Genomic DNA, 14,478 nt, shown 5'->3' with positions numbered 1-14,478 from the left:
ATAAATATGTGTGCAAAATCCCGATCCAAAAGGTTCATTAGTCTCTTTGGATAAAATCCGTGCAAAAATGGCCTCGATAATCAGAATACAACCTCAAGGTTATCATTTAAAAGAATATTCGTAGGCTTCCCTTTGAATGAAAAATTGTATGAATTAGTGCCTAATAGGTGAAGTGCCGAGTATAAATAATGCTGAAGATGATCTATTGTTTTACGAGTGAATTTACTGTTGTTACTGAAAAATTTATCAAGTAATTCGTAACCATGAGTCAACGATTTTTGAAAACTATTAAATAGTTGCTGGGTAGGTATTGCGTTAAGATGTTTTCTCGCTTGTGTTCTTTGGTATAAAATTTTGTTCATTTGTTTTAGTTCATTAACGATTATCGTACACATCAATTTATTTTTCTTACAGCTTTTTCGCGTATATTGTTTTGATTTTCCTGTGGTGTGCAAAAAGATTTTCTTCTCTCCTTTTTACTCATACATATTAATGATACTAAATTGAATAAATTAACAATAATTGTTACGACTTTAACAAATCTGTTAACAGATGGCAGATGCAATAGATTATCGTTTTAACAGCTATTGCCACAGTTATTTTCATTGCCATTGCTGTTACCATAACTCTCTTGTCACCGTACTGTTATCGACGTTGGCATTCTCGTTATTATTCTCATTTTTCATTCCCCTGTTCTTTCGTTTTTGTTTTCGCGGACAGAACCTTTACGGTCAGAACCGATGTTCTTTATTGTAAAACGATTATTGTTGTCGCTACCATTCTTATCAGTGTCATTCCCACCGTTGCTGCAAGGCTACTGGTCTTTACTGAGATTGGACACGCAACAGAGAACGGATACGACTATTAAGAGCGAAGCTGAAGATTTAGATAGGTGTTAGAACTGGCGCGTACTCGACACGCGACTTTTACAAGATATTTCACACAACGCGAAACCCTGAAACGATGCAAGTATATAGGATAAGGGACCAAATTACTGTGGGGGTGCCAATTACTGTGCTTATATTCATTATACTTATTCTTAAAGCATAATGAATATTTAAAAAAAAACAGATATTAAATCTTTTTCATTAAAATATCTCCTTTTTAATATTCATTATGTTTTAAAACTAAGTATAATTAATATAGGCACCGTAATTGGCACCCTCGCAGTAATTGGGTCCCTTACCCCAATACTACCTGCTCTCGTGTAAAGAAGCACGCCATAATTATAAAAAAAGTGGAACATAACTTGTGACGAATAGGCAGGTGATTCGACACGTTCGGTCATTCTGAAATGTGACGCTCACAAGTTTGGACTGTTACAACAATTGTTTGTCTTGTTGACCGAGCATCACCAGGGTCGTACTGCTTATCATGGTCACTTATGAAGGTTCCGTCCAAAATCAAACCTGCTCAATATGCCCATTAGCGGGCAAGGGCGCCCGCAGATGCCCGTGGGCCCAGGTATGGGCAAAGCTATTAGCAAGTGACTTAACAGAGTGGGGGTAGGCCGGAGCTGGCCCCGTAGCTAGCCACGTAGCTGTGACAATGCGTGTGACAAATACAGCAGCCTCGCTCGCAGGGGCGTGGCTTGGTGTCCACAGAGGCGTGGCATGCCCCGTCGTTCTGTATAAGCCAAGGCAAGAAAATCGCTGCCCGTACGGGCAGTCGTTGAACAGCTCTGCTGTAAAATAGTAAAATAGTATACACAGGTACACAGATGTATTCACGGAAAGGATACTTTCTGGACAAGCCTCGTAAAATTAACAGTAACATACAGCAGTTTGTGCTGCAAGAGCTTACCAGATGTGGTGAAGGATGATAATATGGAACACCTGATTTCAGAGCTTGCCAAAAGTAAACGAAGGAATAAATACATATAATTGTGCTGATAAACATTCAAATATTTGAAATTATAGTAAGAAAAATTGTAGAAAATGTCTGATATGGAACGCTTATAAAATCTGTAAAGAAGGTTGACAAAATTTTAGTCATTACAAAGCTTCAAAACTATTTATTTTGAATAAAAATACGCCGCCTATTAATTTTATCTTTACAAGTGAAACGACATGAAAAGAACCTTTGTCAGCGTTTGTATTTGTTCTATTCCCTTTTGCTTCCATGTCATCGATCAGCCGATTTCTACGTTCAATTTAATTGAGAAGCTTCAGTAAGCAACGAGAAATTTAGTTGACGCAATTCGCTCATTAACTTCGTGGCCGACATTAATTACGGGACCGTCAGAAGTGCCCTCCTGACACTCCCTTTCGATCATTGTAAACTGATACCGATTAATTACCGGCCTCGACGGCGTGGACGTTTCTTCTTGGTTCATTGAAGCGAAAGCAAATATTTTACGATACGCACACGCGCGACGCACATTTTCGCCCGGCGCCACAGTGGGCCAGAACAGCAAAATGGTGGGCAAAATTCATGTCTCGATACATGTCTCTGATTATACGTTTCTTCTTGGCCACTTTAGTTTATAAATTTAAAAAGTAAATTTAAAAAATTATGAAACTATGCACACAAGTAGAGTAAGTTATGCCCAATACAACCCTATTTTTTATACTTCTACTTCTCATATTAAAGGGGTGAAATCAGCCATCAAAATATTGAAATTATTCAAGAACTGTTTTTTCACCCTTTCAATGCGAGAAATAGCACGAAAAAGATAGAGTTGTATTAGGAATAACTTACTCTATTTGTGCACAAAGTTTTATAATTTTTTGAATTTACGGGTTTGATAAGAATCCTTGTTAGTCATTTTATATATGATATCTGAAATGTATATCATTTATAAATGAAATAATTGCATTTTGGTGTTCTTCGCCGTTGAGTGAATTTTTTCATTCCATTGGAAGTTTATATTTATTTCTAATGTGGTTAACAACTGGATAATCTTGAAGGATGTTCGAATTTTGGAGGGAGAATGGGCCATTCAATAGTTGTTTTATTTTTTTAAAGTAATTATTCAGTCAAATTCGAGATTTCAGTATTTGAGATTCAAGGGTAGTCACGTGACTTTTGCAGAGTCAGCAGGTCGGTAACTGCTGCATAATTTCCGTTCACAGCTTTCAGCCACTGACTTAAGATCATTAAGTCTGTGACTAAACTTGTCACATTATTTCTCTGTATTATCGATATGAGGAATTCTGACGCCAGAAACGTGTTTCAAGTTTTTGGCTTTATTTCGCAGAAAATCAAGACAAAATATAGCTCAATTTGTAGCTGGAGATATTTTCTAGTGCGCGCTGCTCTCGATTTCATCCAGAAAACTCATCCAATGGCATAAGAATGGATTCCACGGCATATACATCGTAAATTGTTGGCCTACTTCTAATTCTTCTATTACCAAATATCTACATAATCTCGTCAGCTCATGACCAGCGCGCGCTAGATTGAACCTTCCTCTTTCGAATGAGCCCTTTCCCAGCGAAAAATATTCTCATATAAGGACAAAAACATGAAACCATTTTTCACCTATTTTTGTCGGTAACGTGGTCACTCTACCTTATCGCGAATCTACGGAGACATAGATGAAGCGTTTTTGTAGAAATGCATGTTTATAAATTAAACATAATTAATTACAAACAGAATGGTTTTAGGGGTTTAAAATTGCTTTGGTAAAACTACCCTTATAGGGGGTGTTTCAATCTAAGAAATTGAAACTAGTTGGTCAACTTTGCTAGTTGACTTCGAATGTGATTTTAAGCAGTTAATGTCTTGTGAACATACCTTCGGAGGGAAATAGTTAAAGAGTGTTTCCTGAATATAATAATGAAAATTTTTTGGTATACCTACGCATACCGGAAAAGTTACAACATTCCTATCCTGGTACAATGTAAATAATATCGAACGTTATTTTATGTGAAGGTATAGTAGTGAATTGCCACTTTAGTAGGAGGTAAAAAATATAAAAACTTTTTTAGTCGAAATATATAAATGCCTGTACTATAAAAATCGATTCTCAATTGACAAGAAAATATTCGCTTAGAAACGGAACGCGAAGAAAACGTTGCTTCAAGAGACCTAAACTTGACTATTATTTATTTAACAAACGTGATCAGTAGACTGCGGATCTTTATGCAAAATAGAAACTTTGTACACTAATCGTAAGAAATTGGGGCCAAGTAAAAAGTTCTACCTTTCTTTCATCATTCGATAGAGTCGAAAATAATACATTGATGTTTCTAAATTCCCTTAACCTTTACACAGTTTAAAATTGGACATTCTCATTTCTATAATAAATGATAAATAATAAATGATGATAAGATATAAGGCTGTGTCCTGTAAAGTCTATCTCAATGAAATATTAGCTTACGAAAAGACCCAATTTTAACCTGTTTCATGGCATGACAATTTCAGAATCAATACCGCCTATTTTATAGAGACGGTCTACTGTGCGACACGGCGTTCACCTCTATGAATTCCAGAGAGCGTGTATCATCGTCGCGGAGACGAGGACTTGAAGTACTTTACGCTCGGCTCGTATCATTAATGTTCCGCGGATTCCGTGGCAGCGTCGTCTGTCGCTCTATCAGCCAAAGACATTAAATGAATCTCGCCTTGACCACAAAGACGGACGCGAACGTGTCAAGAAATTACGTGCGTCGCAGGACGAAACGGCGAAGAAAAAGGAATACAGCGATGTTTCTCCATTAGATCGAGCCTTGTCTTTCAACTATGAAACTCTTAGAACGCTGCGCCTTAAAGTTGTTCCAGTTCTTAGAGAAAAATAATTTATACAAAATATAAGACCCATCGGATGTCGGAAAGACGTGGCACATCGAATGCGAAGTGTCAAAGTAGAAATACACGTACCACCTGGAAATAATAGTTTGTTTTTGAAAATTCGAGCGAATTATTTTATACTTTCGAGAATATCGTAGACTGTGGATTTTATGCGTTTATGACCAAAATTAATAAACCGAATAGAAAATAGTGAACACATTTAAAGGATTTAATAATACTCTAGCGTTGTTTTCAACTCTATAAAATTATTAAGGAAAGAAATGAACGTCTATGTAGTTCCTATATGCAAATTAATACAGACAAATTTTATTTTGCATAAAAATCCGCAGTCTAGTCATAATTCTTTACGTATTTAGTTACGTATTTAGGACGAATTAAGACTATTTCACATTAACTGGCTCGCAGCAACGCCTAGATATGATATATGTACAGGGTGTCTGAAAAATCTTTCAATTCCTTGAAAGGTATGATTCTTGGGATTATTCTAACAAGCTTTTTCCTTTACGAAAATGTCATACGCGGCTTTGTTTTCGAGTTATAAGCGAATAATTATTTGAATAAAAGAAATGTTTAATATACCACGTTTTTGAGACGGACTAAAAAGTATAAAATAATTTTTCCTAGCCCCATACAGATAGTCCTGACAAGTTCTGATTGTGAATTTTTAATAGTTATGAAAACACTTGTAAGATTTAAAACGAAAAACGTGGGGCGCATGCAATAGATAATTGATACACGAATAGTTCACTTAAGTCACTAACAATTTTATTGCACTGCAAATAATATGAACAGTTGTGTAAGTATTCTCAACAGCAGCTACTCTCTACATTCCTTACGATTATCTTGCGCCCCACGTTTTTCGTTTTAAATCTTACAAGTATTTTCGTAGCTATTAACAATTCACAATCACAAATTTTCAAGACAATCCGTATGGGGTTAGGAAAAACTATTTTATACTTTTTAGTCCGTCTTAAAAACTGAATTTGTTGTGAAGCGTTTAGTAATTGATCAAATACAAATAAATTTAATAATGTAAAAAATATTTTTAATAACGATACAGCAATTTTTAGTGGCGCCTAACAGTCGCCATTCGAGTGCCAAGGGTTGAAATACAATTTGACTTGTCTTGTATGCGTATGTTATTAAACGTATCCCGAAGTGGTGTATATTCGGTTGCAATATCAAAATAAATTAGAATCATGTAAATCCTAATGCGAGCTGTCATGTCGTCGCACAGTGTATTTTCGGCCGTTCCAAGAATTGTTGATATCGATGCGGGCCGATAGTCGACTACCGGTAAAAGCCGGCATATCTGGACCGATCTGGTCGGCCATCGTTCTATCACGATACCGAACGAACGGTGTCGACGATGCCGGACAAGGCTGGCACCGAACGCCGCCGGTGAACGGAAATTACATCACCGGCGATGATGAGGGACAATGCGTATCGATTCGATAGGCATGGACGATAGGCAGGCAGGCAGGCTTGTTGGATGACGATTCTTTTCTTGAGAACTGCGCTTCGAAAGACGTTTGCCGGCCGATTCGCGCCGGTAAAAACCGGTCATCTTTACCACGTACCGGTGGCGTGCAAACGGGACGAGGACAAATCGATGTCCCGCCCTCCTCCCGCCGTCGTCGCGTCGATGCGATGGCAAATTTGGGATCCGTGACCGCTCTTAATATCGCGGGGGATCGGGACGGGGGGTCTCACGAGGAAAAAGATGTTGGGGCGGGGAGGGGGGGGGGAGAGGGGGGGGACGATCGGTTCGATACGAGGGAGGAGAAGGCACGAGCTGCGGAGGGAGCTAACTCGATGTGTTCGTTAACGAATGCGAGAATGCGGCCTGGCGCCAACGCACACGCACGCGTCCGACGTGTCACGCAGTCTTCGCTACCGGCCTCGGCATATTGGTTTATCCCTTCTCCCCAGCTTCCCTGGATCACCTCCCTGTTCTGTTAGATAGCTTCAAGGCACGCACGCGAACTCCTCGTTTTCTTCGGCCGAGAAAGAAGGAACGGGGCGAAAGGAACGAGGAGGAAAGAGGACGAGAAAGGTGCCAGCAGCCAGTAGCAGTTTCGAGTAAGTAGAGACATTAACGTGGCGCGAAGATGGTCAAAGTTCTGGCTCGTCGTCGTCGTCGTCGTTTCGGATTCTTCCACGGATCTTCTCCCCTCCCCCCCCCTCCCGAGCTCTCGTATCGTTATTATCGCGAATCGTTTTTGTTATGCAATCCGCAGGCACCACCGCGAGAAATGGGGACTACAACGGGGCCAACAGGATTTTAAAGTATGGCGTGGCTGCGCTCGTTATGCCGTCCCCGCCGATAAATGATATACAATTTTCGTCGCCCGGATGATAATGTGCTCGTAGCGTATGGGACCAGAGGCAGATGTAACGAAAGAAAAAATAGCAACCAGGGTTCCATGGATGTTTTAGCTTATTTGCAACGAGACCAAACTCCGAATTTAAGCTGCAAACCCGCTCTAGGTACTAAAAGAAACACCGAAACTTGTACATTTGCATAAGGACTCGCAGTCGAATAGTAATACACGTACTTCCAACTGAATCTTCCAGCGGATCTTTATGCAAAATAAAAATTTTGTCTGCACGCATTGCAGCATAGAGGAGCCAAATAGAAGTTTATTTCTCTCTTTTTTACGTCTTATTAAGTTTGGAGCAAGTTTTCTGGAATGTTTGTATCACATTTTACGAGCAAATGAAAGAAGAAATTTCCATGCAATTTCCATGCAATTTCCATGTCTAATTGGAACAAAACCGTTATAAAGAGCAGGTCGGTCGCATTAAGAGTAAATATCGGTCAAAATCGGAGTAAACCTTGTTGTGAGAGGGAAACGGAATTTGATTTAAACTTCTAAATTATATAATTTGAAGTTTCATGTATTTTCAATAATTTAATTCCGTTTTCCCTCCTACGGAAAGGAAACTCCGATTTTGCCCGATATTTCCTCCTAGAGCAAGGTTAGGTCCGCTTTTAGTGCGACCGACCTGCCCTCTATAACGAAGCCAAGGTTTGGCCTCAATTTGGCATGGAATTCGCAAACTTTGAGCTCAAATACCGAGCCTAATGCGGAAAGAGATGGATAGGAATTTGTAGACAAATTTTGGTGACAAATTCATATAAAATTGTTTACTGGGTGTGTGTTCTCAAATTCTTTCAATGTTTCTAGAGTTTCAAATTACACCCAGTTTCGTCATAAATCATGTGCCATCACAATGTTCTCATTTGGAATACATTAACAAGTCGATTTCATGTTACTTATTATCTTTTTACGTCTGACTATAACTTTCCACGATCATTAAAATATACTATTTATTTTGTATGAATTACTTCAGAAACGGAATTAACTGACAATCAAAAACTTAATCAGTTCAGTCTCTTAATAAGAGATTTTCGAAAGTAATACAAACATCAAGTCATTAAGTATTTTATATCAATACCAACCTCAAATTAATAATTCGGTATCTCGAATGATTGGTCGTTTCGAGTTCAACCAAGATCCTTCATTCGCGTGGAAGCTCTCAAGCACCAAAGAGTGAGATTGGTAAATCAAGTGGCCATTAATTCGAGTGCCAGTCATTACACGTATCCCCATTCGAGTATCAATCACGATAAACTCGATGATGCCTTAATGAGAATCAACTTTTTCCTTGCCTCTTCTGTTTAGATGTTTTCCGAACTTCTTTCTACAGTCTGTGATTACTTTGGGAGCAAAGCTACACGAAGACCGGCAGAAGTCCGCAGTTTAATGATTATATATGAGTTAGTTTTATATGATTGTTGGGCGAATTATTTCAGTGTATATTAAATACTAAAAGCAGTACTGTCTGTGTATTAGACAAATATGGTATAGAAGTTAACGATATTTTGGAAGAATATTTTAAAACAAGGACTCTTTTGCCTTTTTCCCAAATATCAAATAATAAACGACAGTTTATTTAGTCTACCTCTACGTGAAAATTATAGAGAGCCTGACAAAGCATTACAACACTTTTCAATATTTCCAATAACGATGATGACGATAAACATTGCCAAAAAATGTGTTGAATGCGTGGGAATGATTAAACCCATTCTTAAATCAGTGTCTAATTTGCCCATTCTGTACATTATGGACAAACATACATATTCATTTTTGTGTTAATATTCTTTTTATATATGATGAGTAGACTGCGTATTTTATGCATTTTTGGCAAACTTGGGTAGGTGTCATTTCAAACAATAAAAAGATTACAAGAATATTAAGAGCGTCGACACATCTCTTACAGTTTAAGATAACTACTAATGAGAAGAATAATTTCCTATTGGGTTCCTACGTCTTGCAATTAACGCGAACGATTTTTATCTTGCATAACGATTTGCAGTCTAATGATGGAATTAATGGAAATATTTTCCGCATAGAAAATATAAGTAATGACTAGACAACGGATTTTATGAATTTACAACAACAATGGGTAGGTGTAAGACAGAGTAAAAACATTAGAAGAATTTAAAAATATTGTTATATTATTTTCAACCTATTTAACATATCAAGAAAGAAAGTTAATCTCTATTTCACTTCAAGTTGTTGCAATTCAGATAGAAAATGTTTATTTTGCATTAAAATTCGCCGTCTAGTAATGACAATGATAAATACATGATTTGTTTGATAGAATAATGATAATGAAATCGGGGTAGTGGCGCAAAATCGGACCGAATTTGACAAAGATTGACGATAATTGCGAGAAGAGCTGACCGAGAACCACACGTGGAATGAATATCTTTTTTTTCTGAATGTTGAGAGCCTCTGGTTCAGTATGTTTATGATGGGATTTAAAAGAAGCATCTCTCTTATCTTCGTCCGACACGGCTACGGGTGAATTTCTCGGTTTTTCAGTTCTATCGGTTTTATTGGGCCTTTTTCTGCTCGGACGCCGCGCCGGGGCGCCGGGGCCCGCTACGGTATGAGGCGAGACGCGCCGTCACTTCCTGCATACAAAACTGAAGCACCATTAACATTCTTCTGTGGTGCACGATCGGCCGTATTATCTTCCACCGATATAAGCATGTACACGTTTATACGCATACAAAGGAACGCGTGTACTCTCGCATATTCGTGTGGCTCAGTCGATGCCCTAATCTGAATAATGCGATCGACCTGCCATGAATCTTCCACTGCTTCTCTTTTTCATCCATGCCGTGGATCACGCGATGCCCGTCGCAGCGGCCGATCTCTCGATTTCGTTGCGTTCAACGGTAGCTCGGAGTCGTTCACCAAAAACGATGATCGAGAATCAACTTATTCAACCGTGATTACGATTCATGTTTATCGATCGATCCACGCTTATCGGACAGGCACCGTAGAAAAAGCGAGGTCACAGGAATTTCTAAATGAATCGCCGAGATCCCGGCAACATCGACAACGATATACAGTGTGTCCTACGAGCTCTGTCCACTTGAATATCTTGGTTATTTCAAATAATACGAGAAAATGTTACTCACAGAAGTTGTAGGGTTTAAGAATCTATATAATATGCAAGTGGAGGCGTAAAGATGATATAGAGGTCACCTTTGTCTTTTTAAATGGAATGTCCAATTTTGTATGCTCGATTTCGATAGATTGGCGTATTCTGAGTATAAAAGTACTAAAGTGTATTTGTCCTAAAACCTACTGTTGCTGAGATATTTGACTGTTTTCATGACGAATGGTCGAAATGTCAGCCATCTGCAGCGATGCAACGTTGTAGTCTTTGAACTGTTGCGTTTCTTACACGTCGTATTGTTAGAGCGTCTATTGTAGCACATGCTGCGATAGTTCGTTGCTTCATATCTTCCGGAGTTGTTGGTGCATTTCGATACACAATATTTTTCAATGTTCCCCACGAGAAAAAATCTAGGGGTGTTAAATCTGGACTTCGTGCTGGCCAGCAAACAGCGCCACCGTGTCCTATCCATCGATTTGGGAATATTTCATTAAGTGTACTTCTCACCCTTCGAGGGTAGTGTGTTGGCCATCCATCGTGCTGATACCACATTGTCTGACGAACGCTTAATGGCACATTTTATAATAAATTTGGCAATGTATTTCTTAAGAACGTATCATATTTTTGACCAGTAAAAGTGCCGTCAATGAAATAAGCCCCAATTATTTGTTGCCCGATGATTCCGCACCACACATTAATGGACCAGTGTCTTTGATGATCAATTTCTGGTAGCCAGTGAGGATTTTGTACTGACCAATAATGCGTGTTATGTGAATTAACACGTCCAGTGCTGGTAAAAGTAGTCCCATCGGTAAATAGTATTAAATTTATTTAATATCCATTTAAGTGGATTGATTTGTAGCTGCTCTTACGCCCATCCACAAAATCTAACACGATTTACATAATCCATGTCATGTTTCTGGTGAATGCTAATGTGGTACGGATGATATTTGTGACGAGTGAGAATTCGTGATGTACTACAATTACTGACTTGAGAAACTGAATGACACTAAGAGACGTCGAAAGCCTACCAATGTATACATTTGACGTAGTGAGCATATCCTTGAATGCGTTCCATAATGAAAGTAATAGGTAAGTAAGTTTTAGGACAAATGCACTTTAGTACTTTTATACTCAAAATACGCTAATCTATCGAAATCGAGCATAAAAAGTTGGACATTCCATTTAAAAAAATAAAGGTGACCTCTAATTCTTCTCTATGCCTCTACTTGCAAGAATATCATTTATACCATATTATGTAATTTCTTAAATCCTACAACTTCTGTACGTAACATTTTCTCATATTGTTTGAAATAACCAAGATATTCAACTGGACAGAGATCGTGGGACACACTGTATACTAAATCGAGGCGTAAGCAATTTCCGTTTTGGAATTAAATTTGCATCGACTAAAAGATAACAGCCGAAATAATAATAAACCGTATATAGAATAGCAGATTAACTACAATATAAGTACTATAAGCTTTAACGGTAACATATAAATTGTATATATCAGCAAACAAAAACAATAATTGTATTTTAATCGTTTATATATTCGCCATTCGACATGCATAATTAGTTATTATTTATCAGATAGCTTGAGTTTGATAACTCCGTTTCCCAAAGAAGAAAATGATTTATGCTTGGTAAACAAATGTAATACAAATATAACAGCAAATTCGAGAAAAATAAATACGAAGACGAGGACACAATTTTTTGTTTTGTCCTTTTTTGTAAGGATATCGCTTGATCGTAATAACTAGAATGCGGATTTTTATGCAAAATAAAAATTGTCTGCACCTGTTGCAAGACACAAGAGCTGTTTAGGAATTTCTTTCTCTCTTAATAGTTTCACTAAATCGAAAGTAACACATTAATAGTCGATAACTCTTTTACTCTTCCTATTACTTTACATCACAGATATTTATTGCTGCCATAAATGCATACAATCCGCAGTCTAATAATTACTATCTGTAGTAACAATTTGATACTATTGCAGTGTTAAATTCTTGGTGACCGAGGTTCGTCAGTTATTTTCTATTTATTCTGATTTAAATCTGATTTAAATCTGAATATAAAATTTGAATTTTGTAATGCAAAGAGTACAATAAAACTTGTATGAGGTAGGATGTGTCGGATAAGAAACCAAAATTAAAATCCAAATAGAAACTATAAGTTGCTAAAACTGTAACTTGATAAAGAAATAAATGTTACAGACATAGCATAGTTTGTATTTTCACAAGTATATCACAAGTTCATGGGAGTCCCATTACCATTACCATGTCGCGGTCAACGTTATCGACAGTTTATGATTTCAGGATTGTTAGTGAGAATTGAGTATACTATTTACTTCAGTTGTGTTAAATTATTGAAGAAGAAAAATTAAATAACACTTCGAACTTTGTGTATACACCAATATTCATCTTGTATAAATACACAAAAAATATAAAGAATTAAAAAATGAAATTTGTTTGATAGGTTTTGCAAGCGCAGTCTAGCAGGAGACTCCGAGCGCAGCGGATGGATAGCGGGACCAGGAGGATCTTGAACTACCTTGGGCTACCTTAGGATTGACCAGAGGTGCTTCAGAGCTACTCTGACCTACCTTCAACCAGCTTAGGGTTGACCAAGGATCCCTCACCACCGGCCTACCTTGATCCACCCTTGTCTACCTTCAGCTAGCTGAGGATAGTCGAAAAGTCACTTAAAACCAAGACTCCATAGATTTGCGATACGGTAGAGTGACTACGTTACCGACAAAAATAGGCGAAAAATGGTTTTACGTGCCTGAAATTTTCGTCCTTATATGAAAATATTATTCGCTGGGAAAAGGCTCGTTCGAAAGAGGAAGGTTATGCAGATATTTGGTAATATAAGCGTTAGAAGTAGTCCAAAAATTGACGATGTGCATGCCGTGGAATCCAAGCATTTTTATGCCATTGGATGAGTTTTCTGGGTGAAATCGAGAGTAACGCGCGCTAGAAAATATCTCTAGCTACAAATTGAGCTATATTTTGTCTTGATTCGCTGCGAAATAAATCCAAAAACTTGAAGCACGTTTCTGGCGTCAGAATCCGATAATACAGAGAAAAAATGTGACAAGTTTAGTCACAGACTTAAGATCCGTCGGATCAAGTCTAAGACGGACCTTAATAGTATTAGAAAATTGTAGGAATGCACCTAACATATCCATATGGAGAAATGAATAATTAAAATATATAAAATAAATATGCGCATAAAGTTATTTACGTTCAAGAATTAATGAAAATTGTATTTCTACAATTTGGAAATACAATGTCTACATATATTTCATCAATTATCTATATTACATCAAATAAAAAAATTTAATTTAGAATCTCATAAAATTCAATCACTTGCAGTCATATTTGCGATTCGGGATTCAAGGACACGTTGCCAACATAGTCGTAACATCGCAGATACAACTCGTCATTCATTTGTTTCACTAGATTTGATTGTTTTCGTGGATCTAGTTCCAACATTTATCGCTCTTCAGCGTAGAGGGCGTAAGGAATCGAGTGATTTTTAGCGATGTCGGTACATCAGATCGTGAGACACGAAACCCCATACACAGCCTTAAGTCTGTATAGAATATTAGTTCCACAATATCAATCCCGGTCGGTAACATAGAATGTGACACGGAAATGGTACGAGGACTATAGCGACCCCGGAACGTGAGACAGAAAAATACATTGGATGATTGTTCTACTCCTATACCTCGTCTGTGGTGGTGTAGCCTTTTCGTTAACCAGTTTCACTTTATCTGACCAGATGGCACCATAATGCAGAAAATTGTGACGATAGGCATCGTCGGCTCTCGACGCCGCATTTAGATATAACTCAAGCAAATGTTACTAGTTATAGAACAGTTAGTTTTAAGTGCGTAGATTGTAATTACAGATTTAAATTTCGCGTTCGCCCAAAAACGATGGAGGGTTTCAAAAAAAAAAAAACGTTCACTCTGTTCTTGCGAAGCTTAAGAGCAAGTTCGGCGGATATATAACATTCCAAAAGAAGAGCACGGTGTGCGTTATTTTGATATGCGGCCATATCAAGTACACCAGTCGGTTCCCCACGATATCCTGCAGGGTAGAAATGTCATAATCACAACCCGTTAATGCATACAGAACATGTTTTGCGTTACAATAAGTATTTGATGCCTATTAAAGGGTGTCCCAAAAATGTTGTATTTCCTTGGAAGGGATGATTCCTGACACAATTTGA

At 37.8% G+C, this 14,478-nt stretch overlaps 1 protein-coding gene across 1 annotated transcript; it reads left to right on the top strand.

The window, feature by feature from the left end:
- Window positions 1-740: 740 nt before the first annotated feature.
- On the top strand, window positions 741-7,239 carry LOC143354587 (uncharacterized). Its single transcript, XM_076788839.1, has 3 exons — window positions 741-894; window positions 6,688-6,837; window positions 6,996-7,239. The coding sequence occupies exons 1-3, from the start codon at window positions 741-743 to the stop codon at window positions 7,112-7,114; spliced, it is 423 nt and encodes a 140-aa protein (XP_076644954.1). The 3' UTR covers window positions 7,115-7,239.
- The last annotated feature ends 7,239 nt before the right edge of the window (window positions 7,240-14,478 follow it).

This window comes from Halictus rubicundus, chromosome 5 (genome assembly GCF_050948215.1).
Source record: "Halictus rubicundus isolate RS-2024b chromosome 5, iyHalRubi1_principal, whole genome shotgun sequence".
NCBI classification, from domain to species: Eukaryota; Metazoa; Arthropoda; class Insecta; order Hymenoptera; family Halictidae; genus Halictus; species Halictus rubicundus.
Note: the sequence above shows the minus strand (reverse complement) of the source record. Positions and strands in the feature narration are given on the sequence as shown.

Bases quoted from the DNA above. Each gene is read 5' to 3' on its own strand.
- LOC143354587 (XM_076788839.1), top strand. From the start codon at position 741: ATGTTCTTTATTGTAAAACGATTATTGTTGTCGCTACCATTCTTATCA. The intron at 895-6,687 runs GTTAGAACTGGC...CCTTCTCCCCAG, and splicing joins AGCTGAAGATTTAGATAGGT to CTTCCCTGGATCACCTCCCT. The intron at 6,838-6,995 runs GTAAGTAGAGAC...TGCAATCCGCAG, and splicing joins GCAGCCAGTAGCAGTTTCGA to GCACCACCGCGAGAAATGGG.